This window comes from Arachis hypogaea, chromosome 8, assembly GCF_003086295.3.
Source record: "Arachis hypogaea cultivar Tifrunner chromosome 8, arahy.Tifrunner.gnm2.J5K5, whole genome shotgun sequence".
Lineage (NCBI taxonomy): Eukaryota > Viridiplantae > Streptophyta > Magnoliopsida > Fabales > Fabaceae > Arachis > Arachis hypogaea.
In genome coordinates this window covers 46,877,623-46,900,761 of record NC_092043.1, presented here as the reverse complement: position 1 = coordinate 46,900,761, position 23,139 = coordinate 46,877,623, and the positions used below count along the sequence as shown (strand labels likewise).

Below are 23,139 nucleotides of genomic sequence, written 5' to 3'. Positions count from 1 at the left end.
TAGGAACCACAACAATAACTTGTTCTTTAGCTTTAAGCATTATTGCACTAAGACTAGATTATGTGAGATTGTGGTGACCCCAACCAACTGACCAAGTGTCAAACTAACATTTGAGCTTTTTGGGAAAGTTGTGTCGGCAAAAGCCCCACCTAGGTTTTTTCGTCACTAATACCCTTAACCACTTATTGGATTTCTTTTCCTCTCTCCCAAAGTGTAAGTAAAGATATTTAATTTCATAAAATATACTGCTTGAATTCATCGACATCATGCTTTGCAGATTTATTATTAAAATATAAATGATAATATATACATACAAAATATAAAATTATTTAACAACAGGATATAGAATCCACATAATATGTTCTACATCTCCAGAAATATATAATACATATCTTTGAGTATTTTCCCTCCACAAACGAAAAGAAAAAAAAGTTTCAGGAAAAGTATGCTAAGCTCCTTTACAGATTATACAATTATTTCTCATCCCAAGCACTGGCACATGCTAGTTATACAAAACTAGTATAAGTATACTTGTATAAGTCGTAAAAAATTGACAAAAAATTCATTCGGCAATCTAGTGCTCCCAAGTCCCAATGATTAATTTATTTCTATCACAATCTCCATTAACTAATTCGTCGCTTATTCTATAAAATAATAAGTAGTAGGAATGATTTATCTTTCTTATATATTAAAAGAAATAGGATAGAATTGATATGATATAATATGTTCAAGGAAATAAATTCAGTGTTAGTTGTAACGGTCCACGATTAATACTAGTAGTAGGATCAATCTATTCTAATCTCAACTCTCTTTACACTGGGGGGTATAAGTGTAATTTCCCATGGCTGAAGTAGATTTCCACTTTTCAATTAAAATCGCGTGGGCACCGACAGCCAGCGGTAATCCAACCGGTAATACCGGAAGAAACAGGTAACTCCGACAGACAGCCTGTACCTCTTCGACAACCAAATCTTACGTAGCTCCTTGTCCATTTCCTAGATTAACACGTGTGCACGTAACATTTGTCCAATCCTAAGAAAACCCCTAAAATCTAGAGAGAGCCGAGCCGTACAAGCCGGCTAAAAAAGACAGTGAAAACCGGGAACCAGTCCAGCAGGTAAAACACACGAACCATAAAAATAACACACACTATCCGAGTCCATGCTAGCTGGAAGTGAAGACAACACAGAGAGGGAGAGAGAGAGAGAAAGGTTGAAAATGGCGTATTGAATGAGCTAAAATTTTAAGGTTCTGATTTCCCTTCTCTTCACCACAATCGTGTGATCTTTTCTCCACTGATCTGAAATAAGAAGAAGAAGAAGATGGAGGCAACCGCTGGAATGGTTGCTGGATCACACAAACGGAACGAGCTTGTTCGGATTCGCCACGATTCTACCGATAGTGGGGTTAGTCTCTCTCTCTGCATCATCCACAATGCATTGTCGTTGTTCAACTCTCTAACAGCATTTACTTTACTCCTTAGAATATATGGCTTTATTTAATAAATTATTTATTTATATTTATTTATATGTATTATGTTTATAATTGTATTTATTTAATTAGTTATATTTTTAATTGAGAATTGGGTAGCGTACTGATCAGCTTGAATGCAGCTCAGATCTGATCTGCGTGTTCACTCATGTTGATCTTCAAGTTTGATTTTTTATTTGAGTTTTTTTTTAATATTTTATGTACTGTACAAGTACAATTATTGCTAAGGATTTGGCGCATTCTTTTTCTTCTTAAGGATGGTGTAAAATTTTAAATTTAGGTACAATAATTCTGACTTTTTGTGTAATGTGTATGGTTTTTGCTGCAGTCTAAGCCTTTGAAGAATTTAAATGGCCAAATCTGTCAAATATGTGGTGATACTGTTGGCTTAACTGCCACTGGTGATGTCTTTGTTGCCTGCAATGAGTGTGCCTTCCCGGTTTGTCGTCCGTGTTACGAGTATGAAAGGAAGGATGGGAACCAGTCTTGTCCCCAGTGCAAGACAAGATACAAGAGGCACAGAGGTGCTCCCTTGTGGATATGTTTGTTGATTTTTGTTGGTTTTTAGTATGAATTTTTGAAGTGAATGAGTTGAGTGTGGATTTTTCAGGGAGTCCTCGAGTAGAGGGGGACGATGAGGAGGATGATATTGATGATATAGATAATGAATTCAATTATAATAGCCAGGGAAATACCAAGGCAAAGCGGCAGTGGGAAGAAGATGCTGACCTTTCTTCATCTTCTAGACGTGATCCTCAACAACCGATTCCACTTCTAACGAATGGACAGCCGGTATAAACTAAACTGATGTTTAACTTCTCACTGTTGTTTCTACTTATTACAAGTGAAAAACAACAACCAAAGATGATGAGCTTTTCTTTTATAATAGTAACCTTTGGTTATGCATGTTCCTACGGAGGAGTATGTTACATTTTTACATGTGTCTTTCATTTTCTTTCTATACCATTTTGTGATGCTTTTCACTAATTCCCTGTTTATATCATCAGATGTCGGGTGAGATTCCTACTCCTGATACTCAATCTGTGCGAACTACATCGGGTCCTTTGGGTCCATCTGACAAGGTTCACTCTCTTGCCTATACTGATCCACGGCAACCAGGTAAAGAATGCACTAACTTGAATCAATGCCACATTATAATACTTATGGTTATTGCTAATTTTAAATTGGCCATATTTTTGTTATTACAGTTCCTGTAAGAACTGTTGATCCAACCAAGGACTTAAATTCTTATGGCCTGGGTAATGTTGACTGGAAAGAAAGGGTTGAAGGTTGGAAACTCAAGCAGGAGAAAAATATGGTGCAAATGACTGGTAGATACAATGAAGGGAAAGGAGGTGACATCGAAGGAACTGGTTCTAATGGGGAAGAACTTCAAATGTAAGCTGCTTAAGCTGTTTAAATTTATGTTTAATGACTACGAGGGCATAATTGGGGCAGTATTGTGTCACTTTTGCCTTTTGCCAGTTACACATCTAAGGATGCAATTGTTTGAATTAAACAAAGAAATGTTTTATGATATAATTGATTTTGAACTTTTTCACATTCTACCTTTTGAGTTTTAGCTTTTTCCCCCTCAGAATTTATTTGTTTATCTTTTTTTTTTTCAATGTTTCTATTCTTTTTTACTTTGTAAAAATTTCATTATTTTACAATTGACTTGCTTTCTCTTTCTTTCTTAAAAATATCATATTGTACATTGCATTGCATTTGTCTCCCTACTCTATAAACTTTTACTCTACATGAGGTGGTCAAGAAAGATCTAAGTATAAACAATGTTGCTGCAACATGATACATGACATGGCACATTGTCGTTGTTTGATCCATGTAGCTAACCCCACCTTTTGGATAAAGTTTTATTGTTGTCATCCTTGTTATGGTTAAAAGCCTAAATATTTTCAATTTAAACTCATAACTTACACAAAATACGCAAGCTTTAAAAGCATATGCTCTGAATTTCATTTTCTATCAAGTTAATGGGAAATTAATTGTTATTGACAGGGTTGATGATGCTAGACAGCCGTTGAGTCGTGTGGTGCCTATTCCTTCATCTCAGCTGACCCCTTATCGTGTTGTTATTATACTCCGGCTGATTATTCTTGGGTTCTTCTTACAATACCGTGTAACTCATCCTGTGAATGATGCATACCCACTATGGTTGACTTCAGTTATTTGTGAGATTTGGTTTGCCTTATCCTGGCTCTTGGATCAGTTTCCAAAATGGTTTCCCATTAACCGTGAGACATATCTTGAAAGGCTTGCATTAAGGTCCGGATTGCCTATTTTATCAATGTTTTATGCAGCTTGGTATCTTGGTTTGGTTATCATGTGGTATTTTCTATCTCACTAACATTAGTTTGTCTTCCTTAGGTATGACCGTGATGGAGAACCGTCACAATTGGCCCCTGTTGATGTTTTTGTCAGTACAGTGGATCCACTAAAAGAGCCTCCGCTTGTAACTGCAAACACTGTTTTGTCCATTCTTTCTGTTGATTACCCTGTAGACAAGGTTTCCTGCTACGTATCAGACGATGGTTCAGCTATGTTAACTTTTGAAGCCCTATCAGAAACAGCTGAGTTTGCAAAGAAGTGGGTGCCCTTCTGCAAAAAGCACAGTATTGAGCCAAGAGCCCCTGAGTTTTATTTTCAACAGAAGATTGATTACTTGAAGGACAAGATTCAACCTTCTTTTGTAAAGGAGAGACGAGCAATGAAGGTTGGTCTTGAGGCATCTTCTTTCCTTTTCATAAATGTACCTTATATAGACCATTAACTATAGATTTTAATTTTTCTTATCAGAGAGAATATGAAGAATTCAAAGTGAGGATCAATGCCCTTGTAGCTAAGGCTCAAAAGATGCCAGAAGAAGGATGGACAATGCAAGATGGAACTCCTTGGCCTGGAAATAATCCCAGGGATCATCCTGGAATGATTCAAGTATTGCTTTTTTCTCCAAAGTGCACTTAAAATATTCTAACTTTTGTTATATTTTTGGGTTAACTGTAATGCTTTGGAATATGCAGGTATTTCTAGGTCATAGTGGTGGTCTCGACACAGATGGAAATGAGCTACCTAGACTTGTATATGTTTCTCGTGAGAAGCGACCTGGCTTCCAGCATCACAAAAAGGCCGGAGCTATGAATGCCTTGGTATGTCATGCTCAAACTCCTTATGTTGTTCACTTTATTGTTTTTCTGATATATATAGTCTTCTTTTGCACTAAACGATGTGATACTGTAAATCTGATTTAATGGTGCACAGTTGTATACCATGAGTGTGGGAATAAAAAGAAACTAGACTTTTTATGCTGCTTTAGGATGTAAATGACTTTGAATTCATTTTTGTTAGTAGAGATTATACTGTTTTATTATATATATATATAAACCTACCAAAAAGGGTTCCAAGCATATCTAACTCTGGATTATCATGTGTGATGTAGATTCGAGTTTCTGCTGTGTTGACCAATGGTGCATATCTTCTGAATGTCGATTGTGATCACTACTTCAATAATAGCAAAGCTCTTAAGGAAGCCATGTGCTTCATGATGGATCCTGCTTTTGGAAAGAAAACATGCTATGTACAATTTCCTCAGAGGTTCGATGGCATTGACTTGCACGATCGATATGCCAATCGCAATATTGTGTTCTTTGATGTACGTCTTGGATTTACTTTCGTTATGTTACAACAAGATAATACTCTCTCCTTGCATTCTTATCTGCTGCCTTGGCTAAATTATGTTCTCTTTCGTACTTGTCAGATCAACTTGAAGGGTCTGGATGGTATTCAAGGCCCAGTCTATGTCGGAACTGGTTGCTGTTTCAATAGGCAGGCTCTGTATGGTTATGATCCTGTGTTGACCGAGGAAGATTTGGAGCCTAACATTATTGTGAAGAGTTGTTGGGGTTCTAGGAAGAAGGGATCGGGTGGCCACAAAAGATTCAATGACAAGAAGAGAGGTGTTAAAAGAACTGAATCCACTGTTCCCATCTTTAATATGGAAGACATAGAAGAGGGTGTTGAAGGTATGCTATTGTGAAAAACTAGTTTGTAACTCCTTTGTATGAAGTGGCTTAAGCATGTAGATTTTTGTATGTCGAATTTCATGCAATGTCTTATGTTGAACATGTAATGTATTCACCATACAGAATTGTCTGAAAGTTGAGATCATAATGTCTTATGATAGGTGATATATATTGCATCCTTTTGCAGGGTATGATGATGAGAGGTCACTTCTTATGTCGCAAAAGAGCTTAGAGAAACGATTTGGTCAGTCTCCAGTTTTTATTGCAGCCACCTACATGGAACAGGGCGGCATTCCTCCATCGACCAACCCTGCAACTCTTCTTAAGGAAGCAATCCATGTTATCAGCTGTGGTTATGAAGACAAAACAGAATGGGGCAAAGAGGTAAGCATGTGTATTTATCATTGTGCTCATGATTCCTGTTCACCACTTAAACGGTATAAAGAAATCTGATGTATGAGAATGAGATTGATCAATTATTCATTTGGTTTCCTAAATGAAACTATTTTCTTACTTAACCAGATTGGATGGATCTATGGTTCTGTGACTGAAGATATTTTGACCGGGTTTAAGATGCATGCACGTGGTTGGATTTCCATTTATTGCATGCCACCTCGCCCGGCATTCAAGGGTTCAGCTCCTATCAATCTTTCTGATCGTCTTAACCAGGTGCTTCGGTGGGCCTTGGGTTCAATTGAGATCTTTCTAAGTAGGCATTGTCCCTTGTGGTATGGGTACAATGGGAGGTTGAAGCCTCTTCAGAGATTCGCTTATATTAACACTATCGTGTACCCTCTTACCTCAATTCCACTGCTTGCATACTGTACCCTTCCAGCATTTTGTCTTCTCACCAATAAATTTATCATTCCTGAGGTAAATCATTTCATCTATCCCAATTCTTGTGGGTAATTTTTATGAGTAAACTACTATTTTAACCATCATAAGAATGATTCAGTGGCAAAGTGGCTGCTCAAAAATTGATCTGTATCCTGTGATACTTGAAAGACTAAAATGGTTTACCACTATTTTGGCTTCCAAGTCATTAGTTTTTTGACAAAATGGTCTACCCTTTAGGGTGGATTTGTTAAGCAAAACCATCTTTTCAGGACCACAAGATAATTATCAATCTTTGAGGGATCATTTTGTCTGCAAACTAATATTTTGTGGTCTAAAATGTTGTGTGTACTCAATATGTTAGTGTGCAGATAAGCTTCTCTATAGTCCTGGTCTCCTGGAGGTCTAATAAGTTTGGTAAATTCTGTGCAGATAAGCAACTTCGCCAGCATGTGGTTTATCCTCCTTTTCGTCTCCATTTTCGCTACTTCAATCCTCGAGCTTAGGTGGAGTGGGGTCAGCATAGAAGACTGGTGGAGGAACGAACAGTTCTGGGTCATCGGTGGCACATCAGCACATCTTTTTGCAGTGTTCCAAGGTCTTCTCAAGGTGCTAGCTGGAATTGATACAAACTTCACTGTCACGTCAAAGGCCTCAGATGACGACGGGGAGTTTGCTGAGCTTTACGTGTTCAAATGGACGTCGCTCCTCATCCCACCGACGACAGTGCTCATTGTGAATTTAGTAGGGATCGTTGCCGGTGTGTCGTATGCCATAAACAGTGGCTACCAATCTTGGGGTCCATTGTTTGGAAAACTCTTCTTTGCCATTTGGGTCATTGCACATCTATATCCATTCTTGAAGGGTCTTTTGGGAAGGCAAAACAGAACACCAACCATTGTTATTGTTTGGTCTATTCTTCTTGCTTCTATATTCTCGTTGCTTTGGGTCAGAATTGATCCTTTCACCAATGGCTCCAACAAATCATCCTCTGGTCAATGTGGCATAGACTGTTAAGGTTAAATTTTGGGGATTATTTTTTGTATAATGTATTAAGGTTTCACCCCCTTTTGATCTCCTCGTGTTTGGAGAAACTCTAGAGTTCCAAGTGTTTGTATATATTGCAAGAACATAAGTCCATTTAAGGTTGTCTTGGAGGGTTGTCCCCCTTCATGTATCGTTCGTTTATTTTTTTAAACCTTATTTGGTCCTTGTAAGAATAGGTTATGTTAAGATGTACTCGTGTCATGTACTTTGAACACACAATATAAATTATATTTATGTCAAGTAATTTAATTCAAGCAATCTAGCTTTGTTTTGGTTCCGTCTAGAAATCCTTTTTTATAAACTGCCAATTTTGAAGATAATTTTGGTATGAATTTATAATCCAAAGTCGTGTCTCAAATTGAACAGACACATTACAAACCTCCAATATGTATTTGATTGTCTTCCTTTCTAGGATCCATTATCACTCACTTCCCAAATAAGCTTAGCTTGCTAATCTCTGAACGATTCAAAAGACAAATTTCTGTTACTTAGAAACCATTAAATTGAAATTTGATAAGAAAGTAGTGAGAATCAGCTCATACTTGAATAGAATATTTGATTCCATAATTATCGAATCATAAGAAATTTTATCCCATTGATTAAAAAATATAAAATATTGCCACAACTGGATAATAGAGAGAATAACACTGCATAATCAAAGTTGGGTATCAATTTTCTGCACAAAATCGATTCGATATTTTCGAAAATCTTTATCTTAATCCTGATTAAAGGGGGATACATTGATAGTAAGATTCTTACCAACAGGCAATAACTTTATTCAGATTTCAAAAATAGGCAAAAGCATCAAAGCAAAAGCTTGATAATGACAATATGTATAACTGTTACTAGCATAGTGATCATGACAATTATATTTGTAATATGATCAATTCTCTAGTATTTTTTATTTGATACTTAACTTTTGTCTAACTTATAAATTTTAAATATTTAAAAATTTATTAAATTTCTGTTTTTAACAAAGAATATTTTTGTTATGGTGGGTAACCGGAGATTAATGGACTGGATGGCGTTGGTTGGCCCAAACGTATGAAGAAAGAGGCTTCAAGTGGATCTGCAACCCGGAAACCTCCGTCCGACTTGTGTGTGTGAAAGAATGGGGGGGTGGTACCTGCAAAGACACTCCGATGCTTAAGTCAGCAAAGGATTAAGCAGGTTTTTAATGTATTGGAATTTAGAGATACCTGAGGGGTGTCAGTGTATTTGTAGTGGTGAACCAATAATCACCGTTGGAGTAGTGCCACCTTTTTAGGGTGTTAACCGTCCCATTATCTTAGGGAGGTTAGGATATGGCTCTTGGAAGTGGTTAGAGAGATTCTAGGGGCAGTTACTCATTTGAATGAGTGTTTATCTGCCAGCTAACCCTCGTACCCGACTTCTTTAGAGCAAGTCGTGGTGAGAACCGACTTCATAGGACGAAGGTTGGTATTGGGTGAGACTCAATCCGTGGGATTAGGCCTTTTATTTGGACCTGGGCCTTTACTGTTGGGCCAGGGTATGAACAGTGCCCCTACTCGAGTCCAATTTTCTTTTCAGGATTTGGGTTCGAGTATTCTACTTGGGGTCGTAGCCGACTTGTGGGAGGACCGACGTGATGGTCTGAAACCGACGTGACTTTTCGTAGCCTTTTGGTTCTGACAGTTACATCTAATCAAGCGTCGTGTCCGTTAGGGATGTGCGTAAGGATTGATGGTCTTGGTAACGGTGCATTCTCATTAATGACTGCCCCGTTTTTACCATTGTGCCCCCCACGTACGTATAAATACTTTCCCTCTCTTTCGTTGTTTCGTTTCTGCGATTTTTCAAATTTTTCCTTCATTCGTTCGTGCTGCATTCTTGTGTTTTCGAAGGCTTTTTCTTCCTCCAACCCTTATTTTCAGATAAAGGTTAGCTCTTTCTGTAACATGCTTTTCTATTTGCATGCCTTTATTTTGTAGATAGGTTGGTTTGTAGACTTTAGTTTCGTATTCCCTCCCTTTAGAGACCGTGTTTTTTATTTTTCTTTTCTTTTTCCCTTGTAGGTTTTTGTTACCTTTTTAAGAAAAAGAAATGGCTTCCGTAGATGTTCTTTCTCAGTGGGTTGATGTCACGGTCTTAGGGGAGGAACCCTTGGTCGATGCTGAGTTTATCACCCACCTTCGTACTCGCCACAGAATTTGTACTTCTGAGGAGGACGAGCCGAAGTACGAGTTGGTAGTCCCGGGTCCAGAAGACCGGGTTTGCTTTGGGAGGGCCAATGAGGCGGCCCCTCATTTTTTCTTTATGTATGAGTGTATGATCACTTGTTTGGGTGTTTTTCTTCCTTTTTCAGACTTTGAGATGTCTGTTTTGCATCACTGCCGAGTTGCCCCTACCCAGCTTCACCCCAACTCTTGGGGTTTTTTGAAAATTTATCAATTTATAAGTCATGCTTTGGACTTTCCGACTTCTTTGAGGATTTTCTTCTATCTTTTCCACATGACTAAGCCCTTCAGTGGGTTAAATAACAAGCAGCAATGGGTGTCTTTCCGAGTCATACAAGGTCGGAGAATCTTCACCCTTTTTGACGAATCCTTCCATGACTTCAAAAATTATTTTTTCAAAGTGCAAGCTGTAGAGGGTCACCACCCATTTTTCTTAGATGAGAATTCTTCCCCTTGCTTTCCCCTCTATTGGTTGGAGGCCTCCCCCTGTGAGAAGTATGGTTTGGACGACCTAGACGAGGTGGAGGCGGCCATTGTGGGGTTTTTCCGAGAAGCGTGGGGGAGGGCCCCATACTTGGATACTAGAAAATTCCTCCAGGGATCGCCAACTTTCGTTCGGTCGCAACTAGGTAGTTTTTATACATGTATATATGTTTCTTATTTTCAACTTGTGTCTGCCGACTTGAGGTTTGTCGACTTGTTGTTTTTGCTAATTGTTTCTTTTGCAGATATGGCAAGGAAGAATGCTCAAGAGTCTTACCAGAGAGTTCAGGAGGCTAAGGCAAGATCTCGGGCTAGGACTGGTGGCACCAGGGCGATCGTCTCTCCTCCTCCTCCTCCTCCTCCTCAGAACGTGGGGACTTCTTCCTAGCCCATTGTGATTTCTTCTTCAGCTTTGTCTCGGCCACTCCCCTCCGCCCGACTTCTTTCTGAGCCAGAGAAGAAAAAGCGCAAGACTTTAGAGTCTGGCTCTTCTTTTGATGGTGGGGTTAAGGCGGATGCTCTTGCATTCGTCCGAAAGAACATATATCCTCATATAAGTATGGATGATGTCTCTGTTCGGAACCACCTTACCACTCTGGCTGAGGAGAGTTTTAGGGCGGCAGGTGTTTGTGGCAAGCTCTTGGATATTTTTGAAAAGACTCCTCTCAGCTCTTTGGGGTTAACCTCGAAGATTGAGGAGCTGGAAGGAAGGCTTCTTGCTTATCAAGAGCATGAGAGGGAGTTGAAGGAGGAGGTCGCTAAGCTGAAGGAGGAGAGAGATACCCTTCGAGAGAGGGAGAGTAAGTTGCAGGCCCAATGCAACATGGAGGCGGGTTTGAGGAAGGCAGCACAGGAGAGTTACCAGAGTTTATTTCAAGATCTTGTGTCTGTGAGGAAGGACTTATTGAACTCTCGGAATGCATATGCTGAGTTGGAGGACTCTATTGCTGATGGCGCCGAGGAGGCTTGGAGGATTTTCAAGGAGCAGGTCGGAGTCATTGCCCCTGACTTGGACCTTTCTCCTTTAGATCCGGACAAAGTCGTCATTGATGGTGCTATTGTGGATCCTCCTGCCCCCGTAATTGTTTCCGAGTCAGAATTGAAGACTCGGGGGCAGAGGATTATGGAGTCCCCTCCTCGTTCTAAAGACGCTCCGAGCTCTTCTGTTGTTCCTCCGACTTCCTCTTCATCTCCTGTGGTTGTCTCTCTTTCTGGTCCTGGTGGCGCTTTTCCTGACTCTGGTGGTGGTGATCTGTCTACTCCTCTGCAGGAATAACTTTATATGGCTATATGGGGGCTCGGCCTGTGAGTCCCCCCTTTTTTAAACTCTTTATATCTTGTTTGTTGGTGGTGTTTGAACAATTTCTTTTGGCCTTTTAAGGTCGTAAACAAAACACTAAAAATACCCCCTTTTTTAATAAGGGTTTAAGTTAAAAAATAAATACCCTTTTTGGATAAGGGTTTAAGTTACCTTATGCGTGCATGCTTTTCTGTTTTTGATATTTTAGGAAGTCTTTTCGACCTTTTCCCAAAAACCTATTATTCGACTTATCTGTTCTTCTGAGCTTTTTTTGCTTTAAGAACCTAGGATAGTTTTTCGATCTCTTTTTTCCACTATTCCTTTATGCTCAACTTTGTGGTTTATTGAGCTTTTATGTCAGGTTATTTTTGCGATGCATTTTTCTTCTACTCGGTTCTTCATTCCGATTTACGGGTCGAAGTGTTTCCGAGCTTTTCTACTCGGGTTTTCATTTCGACTTATGAGTCGGATTGTCCCTGAGTTTCTTACGATCGACTTATATAATTTCTTTACACCGACTTGTACCTCGTCGTTTTATCCTGACGACCATCTAGGTCGGTTCATGGGATTTTCACGTTTTGTCGAGCTTAAGTCGGTGCGTTTCGTAGAAAGAAAGAGAAAAAAAAAGGAATTTATAAGAGATATTTGTAAGATGAAAAAGATCTTTATTAATTGGGGGAGGTACTTTATTGCTACTAAGGGTCTTTGACAATCTATTTCCCTTAGCCCCTACTATGATGCCTCGTTAAAAACCCATCTCCAGAAAAAACCCTTTGATTTTGGGAAAAAATCGTGAAGTTGGGAAAAGAGTATATCAGGGAGTAGAGTTCGCTTTTAACTGTAATACCTTTTCATATTACAAGCATGCCACGACCTCAGTAACTCGGTGCCGTTCAGGTCGGTCACTTTATAATAACATTTTCCTAAGACCTCATTGACTTTGTATGGTCCCTTCCAATTTGCAGCGAGCTTTCCTTCCCCTGATTTGTTGACTCCAATGTCGTTTCTGATCAAGACCAAGTCACTTGGGGTGAATGCTCTTCGAATGACTTTTTTGTTGTATCTTGTAGTCATCATTTGCTTCAGCGCCGCTTCTCTTATCTGGGCTTCTTCTCGGACTTCTGGGAGCAAGTCGAGCTCCTCTTTGTGCCCCTGTATATTTCCGATCTCGTCATGGAGAATCACTCTTGGGCTTTGTTCATTGACTTCTATTGGTATCATGGCTTCTACGCCATAAACTAGTCGGAATGGTGTTTCTCCAGTGGCGGATTGGGGGGTCGTCCTGTAAGCGCATAGCACTAGTGGGAGCTCTTCAGCCCAGACTCCTTTTGCATCTTGTAACCTTTTCTTTAGCCCTGCCAGTATGACTTTGTTGGCTACCTCGGCTTGCCCATTGACTTGCGGGTGCTCCACCGAGGTGAACTGGTGCTTGATTTTCATACTGGCTACTAGGCTTCTAAAGGTAGAGTCGGTGAACTGGGTTCCATTATCTGTAGTAATGGAATGAGGTATCCCATACCTTGTGGTGATATTTTTGTAGAGGAACCTCCGACTTCTTTGTGCGGTGATGGTGGCCAATGGTTCTGCTTCTATCCACTTTGTGAAGTAATCTATTTCCACGATCAGGTATTTGACTTGTCCTGGCTCTTGGGGAAAAGGACCTAACAAATCCATTCCCCATTTTGCAAAGGGCCATGGAGAAGTGATACTGATGAGCTCCTCTGGGGGAGCCACGTGAAAATTTGCATGCATCTGACATGGTTGGCACTTTTTTCACAAATTCTGTGGCATCTTTCTGCAAGGTCGGCCAGTAGAATCCTGCTCGGATTACTTTCCTGGCTAGTGACCTTGCTCCGAGATGATTTTCGCAGATTTCACTGTGGACTTCCTCTAATACCTCGGTGGTTTTTGAGGTCGGTACGCACTTTAACAATGGTGTTGATATCCCCCTTCTGTAGAGAATATTTCTCACCAAGGTGTAGTGTTGTGCTTCCCTTCGGATCTTTTTAGCCTCCTTCTCCTCCTTGGGGAGGGTGTCGAATTTCATGTATTCGACCAAGGGGTTCATCCATCCGAGGTTTAATCCGACCACTTCAAAGATTTCTTGTTTGTCTTCTATTTTTACCACGGAGGGTTCCTGGAGAGTTTCTTTGATCAGGCTTCTGTTATTTCCTCCTGGCTTGGTACTTGCTAACTTGGATAGGGCGTCCGCTCTGCTGTTTAGATCCTGAGTTATGTGTTTAACCTCGGTTTCTACAAAGCGCCCAAGATGTTCCAGAGTTTTTTCCAAGTACCTCTTCATATTTGGGTCCTTTGCCTGATATTCTCCACTTACTTGGGAGGTCACCACTTGTGAGTCGCTGTATATCATCACTTTTGTAGCACCGACTTCTTCTGCCAGCTTCAATCCAGCAATCAAGGCTTCATACTCTGCCTGATTATTTGAAGCTGGGAATTCAAATTTTAGGGAAACCTCTATCTGGGTTCCTCTTTCATCCACCAATATTATGCCTGCACCGCTTCCTGTTTTGTTGGAGGATCCATCTACATAGAGTTCCCATGTAGTTGGTTTTTCCTCCTGATCCCCTGCGTATTCTGCAACGAAGTCGGCGAGGCATTGGGCTTTAATCGCCGTCCGAGTTTCATATCTCAAGTCAAACTCGGAGAGCTCTATTGCCCATTGAACCATTCTCCCTGCAACATCCGTCTTTTGGAGGATTTGCTTCATGGGTTGGTTCGTACAGACTCTTATTGTGTGAGCTTGAAAGTAAGGCCGTAGCTTTCGTGAGGCTACTACTAAGGAGTAGGCAAACTTCTCTAGTTTGTGGTACCTTAGCTCAGGGCCTTGTAGAACTTTACTGATGAAATATACTGGATGTTGGCCGACCTCGTCTTCTCTTATCAGGGCTGATGAGACAGCCTTGTCTGCTACAGATAAGTATAGGACGAGGTCTTTTCCAGCTACGGGTCGGGTCAGAATAGGAGGTTGGCTTAAGAACTTTTTGAACTCCTGGAATGCCTCCTCGCATTCAGGGGTCCATTCGAACTGACATCCCTTTCTCAATAAGGAGAATAGTGGAAGGGATTTTAGTGCTGATCCTGCCAAAAATCTGGAGAGGGCTGCAAGTCGGCCATTCAGCTGCTGGACCTCTCTCAAACAAGTCGGACTTTTCATTTCCAGGATAGCTCTACACTTATCGGGATTGGCTTCGATCCCTCTTTGTGTTAGCATAAACCCTAGAAATTTCCCTACCTCCACCGCGAAGGCGCACTTTGCGGGATTTAGTCTCATCCCGTGCAGCCTTATGGTGTCAAAGACTTGTGAGAGGTCCGACAAGAGGTCGACTTCTTTCTTGGTCTTTACCAGCATGTCGTCGACGTATACTTCCATTAGGCTCCCAAGGTGAGAAGCAAACACCTTATTCATCAACCTCTGGTATGTGGCCCCTGCATTTTTCAATCCAAATGGTATGACCACGTAACAGAAATTAGCTCTGGGTGTGATGAATGATGTCTTCTCCTGGTCTGGCTCGTACATCGGGATTTGGTTATACCCCGAGTAGGCATCCATGAACGACAAGTATTGATACCCCGAGCTGGAGTCTACTAAGGTATCGATGCTTGGCAGTGGATAAGGGTCCTTGGGACATGCCTTATTTAGGTTGGTATAGTCCACACACATTCTCCATTTGCCATTTTGTTTTTTGACCAGCACTACATTGGCTAGCCATGTTAGGTACTTGACTTCTCTGATGAAGCCGGCTTCCAGGAGCGCCTGTACTTGCTCTTCTACTACTAGGGCTCGTTCTGGGCCGAGCTTGCGTCTTCTTTGTTGTACAGGTCGGGATCCCAGATAGACCGAGAGCTTATGGGACATGAGCTCGGGGTCTATCCCAGGCATGTCGGAGGCCTTCCAGGCGAAGAGATCGGAGTTATCTCTTAGGAGCTTAGTCAACTCTTGTTTTAGGGTTTCCCCTAGGTTGGCTCCCATGTGAGTATCTTTTCCTTCCTCTTCGCCGACCTGTATTTTCTCGGTTTTTCCTCCCGGTTGTGGTCGCAGCTCTTCTCTAGCCCTTGCGCCACCGAGCTCTATTGTGTTAACTTCTTTGCCTTTTCCTCTCAGGTTTAGGCTTTTATTGTAGCATTTTCTTGCCAACTTTTGATCTCCCCTTACCGTTGCTATCCCCGCTGAAGTCGGGAATTTCATGCAAAGGTGGGGAGTGGATACCACTGCTCCGAGTCGATTAAGGGTAGCTCTGCCGATTAAAGCATTATATGCTGACCCCACATCGATGACTATGAAGTCGATACTCAGAGTCTTTGATTTTTCCCCCTTTCCAAAAGTGGTGTGGAGGGGTAAAAATCCTAGTGGCTTTATTGGCGTGTCGCCCAACCCGTATAAGGTGTCGGGGTAGGCTCTTAGTTCTTTCTCATCCAACCCTAGTTTGTCAAAAGCGGGCTTAAAAAGGATGTCCGCCGAGCTTCCTTGGTCTACTAAGGTTCTGTGGAGATGGGCATTTGCTAGGATCATAGTTATTACCACTGGATCATCATGTCCAGGGATTATTCCTTGCCTATCTTCTTTGGTGAATGAAATGGTGGGGAGGTCGGCGGATTCACCTGCGACCTGGTAGACTCGCTTGAGATGTCTCTTGCGAGAGGACTTAGTGAGGCCCCCTCCTGCAAGCCCTCCTGAGATCATATGGATATGTCTCTCCGGAGTCTGCGGTGGTGGGTCTCTTCTATCCATATCATCTCGCTTTCTCTTTCCATGACTATCCGACCTTTCTATGAGATACCTGTCAAGCCGACCTTCTCTAGCCAGCTTTTCTATCACATTTTTAAGGTCGTAGCAGTCATTTGTGGAGTGACCATATATTTTATGATACTCACAGTAGTCGCTGCGGCTCCCCCCTTTTTTATTTTTAATGGGTCTAGGGGGCGGCAGTCTTTCAGTATTACAAATCTCTCTGTATACATCCACTATAGAAACTTTCAGAGGAGTATAAGAGTGGTATTTTCTTGGCCTCTCAAGACCGAGTTCTTCCTTTTTCTTGGTTTCCCTCTCCTTCTCTTTTGTTGAGGGAGGGTGTCCAGGTCGCCAACTCAAGTCTCTCAGCTTAGCATTTTTCTCCATATTGATGTACTTTTCAGCTCTTTCCTGTACATCACTTAGAGAGACGGGGTGTCTTTTAGATATGAACTGTGAGAAGGGACCTTCTCTAAGTCCATTGACTAGCCCCATGATGACTGCCTCTGTGGGCAGGTTCTGAATCTCTAAACATGCTTTGTTGAACCTTTCCATATAGGCTCGTAAGGGTTCTCCGACCTCCTGTTTTATTCCCAGGAGGCTCGGTGCATGTTTCACTTTGTCCTTATGGATAGAGAACCTCATCAGAAACTTCCTTGAGAGGTCTTCAAAACTGGTGATCGACCTCGGGGGGAGGCTGTCGAACCACTTCATCGCTGCTTTCGATAGAGTGGTCGGGAAAGCTTTGCATCGCGTAGCGTCGGAAGCATCAACTAGGTACATCCGACTTTTGAAGTTGCTTAAGTGATGCTTCGGATCCGTGGTTCCATCGTAGAGGTCCATATCGGGGCTTTTGAAGTTCCTCGAAATTTTTGCCCTCATTATGTCCTCACTGAAAGGATCCTCCCCTCCTAGGGGCGGTTCTTCTTGCTCTTCACGGGAGTTCCGGCCTTTGAGGGAAGATTCTAACTTTAAGAGTTTTCTTTCTAACTCTTTCCGTCGTTCCATCTCCTCTTTTAGGTTCTTTTCGGTCTCTTTTTATCGCTCCCATTCTTGTTCTAACTGTTCCAGGCGACCGTGGACTAATTCCATGAGTTCAGTTGCTTGGGAGGGTCCCTCTTTCTCTGATTCGCGCCCTTCTGAAGAGTTCACCTTCGGATTTTTTACTCTGGAGGTACCTTCCCTGTGTTGATCATTGGTCAAGTCTGCATCATTATGACCTGTGTCCAGATTCTCTTGTTCAGAATCTGACTCCACATTACCCTCTTCGGGGGATCTGTCCGCCATCACTGGTTGATCTCTCGGGTCCCCGGCAACGGCGCCAATGTTACGGTGGGTAACCGGAGATTAATGGGCTGGATGGCGTTGGTTGGCCCAAACGTATGAAGAAGGAGGCTTCAAGTGGATCTGCAACTCGGAAACCTCCGTCCGACTTGTGTGTGTGAAAGAATGGGGGGGTGGTACCTGCAAAGACACTCCGATGCCTAAGTCAGCAAATGATTAAGCAGGTTTTTAATGTATTAGAACTTAGAGATACCTGAGGGGTGTCAGTGTATTTGTAGTGGTGAACCAATAACTACCGTTGGAGTAGTGCAACCTTTTTAGGGTGTTAACCGTCCCATTATCTTAGGGAGGTTAGGATATGGCTCTTGGAAGTGGTTAGAGAGATTCTATGGGCAGTTACTCATTTGAATGAGTGTTTATCTGCCAGCTAACCCTCGTACCCGACTTCTTTAGAGCAAGTCGTGGTGAGAACTGACTTAATAAGACGAATGTTGGTATTGGGTGAGACTCAATCCGTAGGATTAGGCCTTTTATTTGGACCTGAACCTTTACTGTTGGGCCAGGGTATGAATGATTTTCTTGTAAGACATCCATGTCTAGTTTTTTTTTTTTTGGACATGGGTTGGGTTGGACAAACCCAACCCGAGCCGGAAACAACACATACTCCAGTACAATAATTCAAACGACAACGCAGCATCTCCCTCTCATAATGAAGCACCTAATCCTATTAATTACAACCAATACCTTTTCCACTAGCTGATGAGTTCTCTCTACCATATCCGTACCTAGATATTACATACTTTTTGGGGCAAGGATCGGGCCGGAAAAGCCCAATCCGAACCGAAAACAAACCCAAAAAAAAAAAAACAGTAAATTGAAAAAAGCAACCACCACCCTTTCTCTCTTAGGATTGATTTAACGAGTTTTAAAAAAAAAGATATTTTTTTAAAAGATTTTATAAAAAAATAAAAATAATTTTATATTTAAATATTTTATATATAAATTTTTTTTATTTATTAATTATAATTAAATATAATAATATAAAAATATTTATTTATTTATTTATTTATTATATAAAAAATATAATTTTTTTTATAAAAAAATCTTGTAAAGAAAGAGATGTAAATTGCAATTTTTTAAAAAAGATTTTTTTTTTTAATTGTCGAACACGTTAAAAAATATAAAAAAAGTTTTATTAAATTTTTTTTTATAAATAATAACGCGCAAACAATTATTTATTCCCAATAAACGTGACTCAGAGGTCAGAGCTCCTTCACAAGACGATGGCCCTCTATGACGCGACGAGTGCTGCTGCCAAAACAGAGAGGGACGACGCCGTTAGAAGGTTGCCGGAGAGAAGAGACCACTGCTAAATCAGGTATCAAACTAGTTTCATTGATGCTCATGTTGAAACCTGAAAACCTACCTATAAATAGAATAGATGATAGCAACACAAATTCAAACTGAAACAGCAGCTAGCAATGACTTTACTGCTCGTAATTACGAATGACGTGGAGAGGAATGCGTCGAGAGGGCTGTTACTGCTCCGTGGTCACACGGCCACCGCAAGAACGTCGCCGCTGCCAGACCTTCCGGAGGAGTTGATCATGGAAATCTTGCTGAGGCTTCCGGCAAGGACGCTTGTTTCCCTAAGGAGCGTCTGCACTTCATGGAGAAACCTAATTTCATCCCCTGACTTCACCCGTAAGCACCTTCGTCGTTCATGCTTACGCGATCCAAGCCTGACTCCGCTACGAATTGCTTGTTACAACAGTTTGCCCTTCAGAGGCGATGGTGTCAGATACGACAGTATTGGAGTTGTCTCCGTACAGTCAATAATAGACAACCCTTCTAAACCTACTAAAGTCGATTACTTCAGTGGACAACACTACTACAGAATCGTTGGTTCTTGCCATGGATTGTTGTGCTTTTTTGATGAGCATGACTACCAGAATACGCATGGCATCTTGTGGAACCCCTGTACCGGATTCACATTCCAATCACCGCAAATCAGCGGTCAAGCCTTCTCTTCTGGCTTTGGTTATGATCATCTCAGTGACAGCTACAAGCTTTTTGGAATTATAAGGAAGAAAGGGCCATCTGGTGTTGAATATAGTACCAGAATTTATACATTTGGATCAACTTCGTCGTGGAGAAGAATTGATGATAGCCCATTTGGCCTACTTGGTATCCCAACTAACCACTTTTGTATGGCAGAGAAAGGGGTATTTTTCGGTAGTAGCAGAGCATGCACTATTAATTGGATTGTTAATCATGTGGTTCTTTATTTTGACTTGGGTAAAGAGACTTTGGCTCATTTTACCCTGCCTGATACGGATTCAAGTGATTATCTCTGGATACAATGCAAAAAGTTGTGTGTTTTGAGAAACTGCCTTTCTGTTTGTTATGGGTATTTAAGAACACAACACTCGATTGTGTGGCAGATGAAAGAATATGGAGATGCTCAGTCTTGGACTAAATTGGCAATGATTTCCTTCCACGGCCTTATTTCTCCCTTACAACCTCTCTATATCTCGGAAACTGATGTGCTTTTGGCCGTTTTTCCATCTTGCAGAATAGTTTTGTGTAACTTGAATGATGGCAGCGTAGATTTTCCTGTGATTGATTATGGCGTGGAGAACAATCCTTATCTTTCTCAAAGTATATATTCTAGGGTGGCTTATATCTACCATGAAAGCTTAGTTTCACCGAATGGTCTTCAAAGCAACTCATCCAAAATGCTGCTGCGTTTCATCAAACCCAAACCAAATCTTATTGTCTCTTGATGAAGCCTTTCTCGAATTACCAACTTTGTTATTGATGTTATCAAAATTATTTATCTGAGTACTGTGTTTATGTTTCAAATAGAACTTAACACAGACCCTCATCCATCTGTGCCAACTTGCGTTGGTAATGATTAGGCATACATATCATACCCTAGGTTAAACTTAGTATAAAGTGGCACCTTGGTGATTTTTCATAACAAATTTAAAGTACCTTCATTGTACTACTTGTGGTGATCGTTAAATTAATTTATTTATTGTCAGAAATATTTGTTGCTAAGAACATAATAGCAAAGCAGTAGAATGATATATGGCATGTTCCCCATCACTAGTGAATGCAATAGCTATCCTTTGGGGTGTAGTCACGCTTTCTCTCTCAACTGATACCATGGCTAGAAGTATATCTTAAATTTCTCCGGAACCAAATTCCTGCACCATTAAAATTTTAATTGAAATACTACTATTATCACATTAATTTCGGCTGCCCATATGAATATGCTATTGTACCAGCATAGTGTTTTCAATCAATTTATAAGGAAACTTATTGAATGCAATTAAAGAAGCAAAACCGAATTATCATGTGTCCTGTCTTATTCATTTTACCCAATGACATTCAGCTCAATATTCAGGTGATGAGATCTTCTGGATCTTGGCTTTGGCTGGTTCTCCTAACTCTTGGGTCAAGTTGGTAAAAATCATTGATACATAGTTGGTAATGTTATGCTCATGCATTCAAGATTCTTAGGCTATAGTATAAAAATACCACATTATGTTAAATTGTTTATCATTGATTGTATTCAAGATTGTTCGTTTGGAATAAAAGAAAGAAATAGAGTGATGTATTATGTCTTCATCCTTTTAAACTTGTCTATTATTTTCCACTCATGTCCGGCCAACATTCCTTAAGTCCACATATTAGTTGTCTTTAGTTTCTTCTATACTTGTTTGATATTTTTTATAATAATAAAAATAAAACTGTTTATATATTTGGTTTGAGACAGGAAAAATGAATTAAAAAATGAAGGAATATTTGTTGTTGATGTAATTAGCATTTTTTATCTGTCCAATTTCTTCCTAAAGTATAAATGTATAATATAGTGATTACCCCTACCCTCATTCTTTTTAAACTCAGCATAAGTAATGTATACAAAATTTATGGCATGGCTGTTTAGAGAAAGATCTTTGTGTCAAAAGGAAACAATGGCATGTAAGAAATGAAATCTTCAAGTTGCAAAATTCTCATGAGGTTTTGAAGCATTATACAGAGGCTATTGACTGTAGTCCTAAACATGCCAAGGTAACAATACTGCATTTCAAGTTGTAGGTGCTTATGTTATAGTTATATTCTGAGTTGCTGTATAAAAATAACAATAAAAGAAGACAAGATTGCATTTGATTTAATTAAAGTTTGGACTATAAACATATGGAAGTTTAAGCATGGGAAGCAACATGTTGTTTTGATTTTTCATTTTATTAAAAATTAAGGACTACTGATTTGAGCCAATTATTCTTTTGTAACACATGGTTGAAATGCACCTTGACAAAAAAATCCGGTAGGGATCTTTGCTTTTGTGAGTTGAATATTGAAAAGCCATTTGCTTCCCTCAAATCATTTTTCCTCGTTTACATTTATGTATGGCAACGATTTTTTATTTCTACGAAGTTTCGTTTGGCTTTCAGGGAATGTGGCGCTGATTTTTTGCATTATTTAGTATGTTGTAAGGTCCTTGTGGTGAATGCCACTCCCTCTAAGGTGTATGTGGCCTAACATTTATTCATTCAATGATCAATGATTAAGAAAGTGCAGTTTTTCTGACTTCTTAGATTATTTATGTATTTATTTGTTTTGACTTTTCAGATTATTGCTTTGTTGAATATATGAAGAGCCAGGAAATTATTCTTACATGGTGGTTATATCTACTGGTTGTTCTTCTCCTTCCGATAAAAGGGTCCGGATGAGTATTTCTTTTGGTGGTTTTTATGAAAAGCAGGTTTTACTTTTATGCTTTTCCTTCATCCAATTTATTCACTTATTTTCGTATGCTTTTTTAGACCTGATCTAAATTATTAGAGTTAATTAGGGAGTTGAAAACATGTCTCAGTTTATGTTAGTGGTGTGTGTAAGAATAAGGTGTCTGAGTGGAGACAATAGACCCTGCAAAGGTGACATAATTGAAGTTAAGGTTGTTGATTTGTGTCATCGAACTCCGTGTCCCACCATGCTTTTGTCAACTACTGCCTTCTCAGCCATCTCTCGCTTCTCCAATGCCAAAATCAACATTGAATATGCCGAGTCAGTCTTTATAAACTTTTCATTTCTTCATGATTTCATCTGATCGAGTAATCTACTTAATTTTTTAATGCAGGATTTGATCCATATATTCGGCTTCATCAGCTGAGACGCAAGCCTAATAATTATATGTATGTAAATAATGCTGTACCAATAAACGGCATCATTATTGAGGAATTCAAGCTGCTAATTTGTTTCAGAGAGAACTGTGTAGTAATAAAGTAACAAAATCAAGTATATATATGGTGCTTGATTGAATATTTAATGTTTTGTTTGTATACATAGTAATTACTAATTAGTGAGCAAAGCAAATTCTAGTGCAAACTGCAAAGAAATAATGATAATCATAATCTAATTAGTGTTTCAATAGTAGTGCATCAACTTGGGTGCCCATGTCACTATTAACACCCTTGAAAAGCAAATTAAATTAATTTGAGAAATGAAAAAATAAAATAAAAATTGGACATGCATGGGAGACTCAATTAACATAAACTGGACATTAGAGAAGAGAACCAAGCATCATAGATATGTATATATAATAGGTTTCATAAGAATGAATCCCTTTCAAGGGCTTAGTGTTATCACTCTCTTTTTCTTTAATTTGAATTATGTATCAATTTATGTCATAAAGATCGGAGC

The 23,139-nt window shown here is 40.0% G+C and overlaps 2 protein-coding genes across 9 annotated transcripts; both read left to right on the top strand.

Moving 5' to 3' along the window:
• Positions 1-1,151: 1,151 nt before the first annotated feature.
• On the top strand, positions 1,152-7,670 carry LOC112707878 (cellulose synthase A catalytic subunit 1 [UDP-forming]). The gene is made up of 14 exons (XM_025759888.3): positions 1,152-1,406; positions 1,820-2,015; positions 2,102-2,283; positions 2,499-2,610; positions 2,700-2,889; positions 3,511-3,777; positions 3,880-4,225; positions 4,309-4,446; positions 4,533-4,658; positions 4,949-5,161; positions 5,267-5,531; positions 5,719-5,915; positions 6,054-6,404; positions 6,798-7,670. The coding sequence occupies exons 1-14, from the start codon at positions 1,323-1,325 to the stop codon at positions 7,380-7,382; spliced, it is 3,252 nt and encodes a 1,083-aa protein (XP_025615673.1). The 5' UTR covers positions 1,152-1,322; the 3' UTR covers positions 7,383-7,670.
• Positions 7,671-18,650: 10,980 nt separating this feature from the next.
• LOC112707879 (F-box/kelch-repeat protein At3g23880) lies at positions 18,651-22,835 on the top strand. 8 transcript variants are annotated; one of them, XR_003811483.2, is made up of 4 exons: positions 18,651-18,805; positions 21,383-21,507; positions 21,891-21,965; positions 22,069-22,835. XR_003811483.2 is itself a non-coding variant. In XM_025759889.3 (2 exons), the coding sequence occupies exon 2, from the start codon at positions 18,909-18,911 to the stop codon at positions 20,211-20,213; it is 1,305 nt and encodes a 434-aa protein (XP_025615674.1). In that variant the 5' UTR covers positions 18,655-18,805; positions 18,900-18,908; the 3' UTR covers positions 20,214-20,477. The 8 variants fall into 8 exon arrangements, 2 of the variants coding, with proteins under 2 accessions (XP_025615674.1, XP_025615675.1); XR_011864927.1 differs by lacking the exons at positions 21,383-21,507; positions 21,891-21,965 and adding an exon at positions 20,840-20,922 and having other exon boundaries at positions 18,664-18,805; positions 22,069-22,201; positions 22,577-22,835; XR_003811484.2 differs by having other exon boundaries at positions 18,667-18,805; positions 21,383-21,965; positions 22,069-22,503; positions 22,577-22,835.
• The last annotated feature ends 304 nt before the right edge of the window (positions 22,836-23,139 follow it).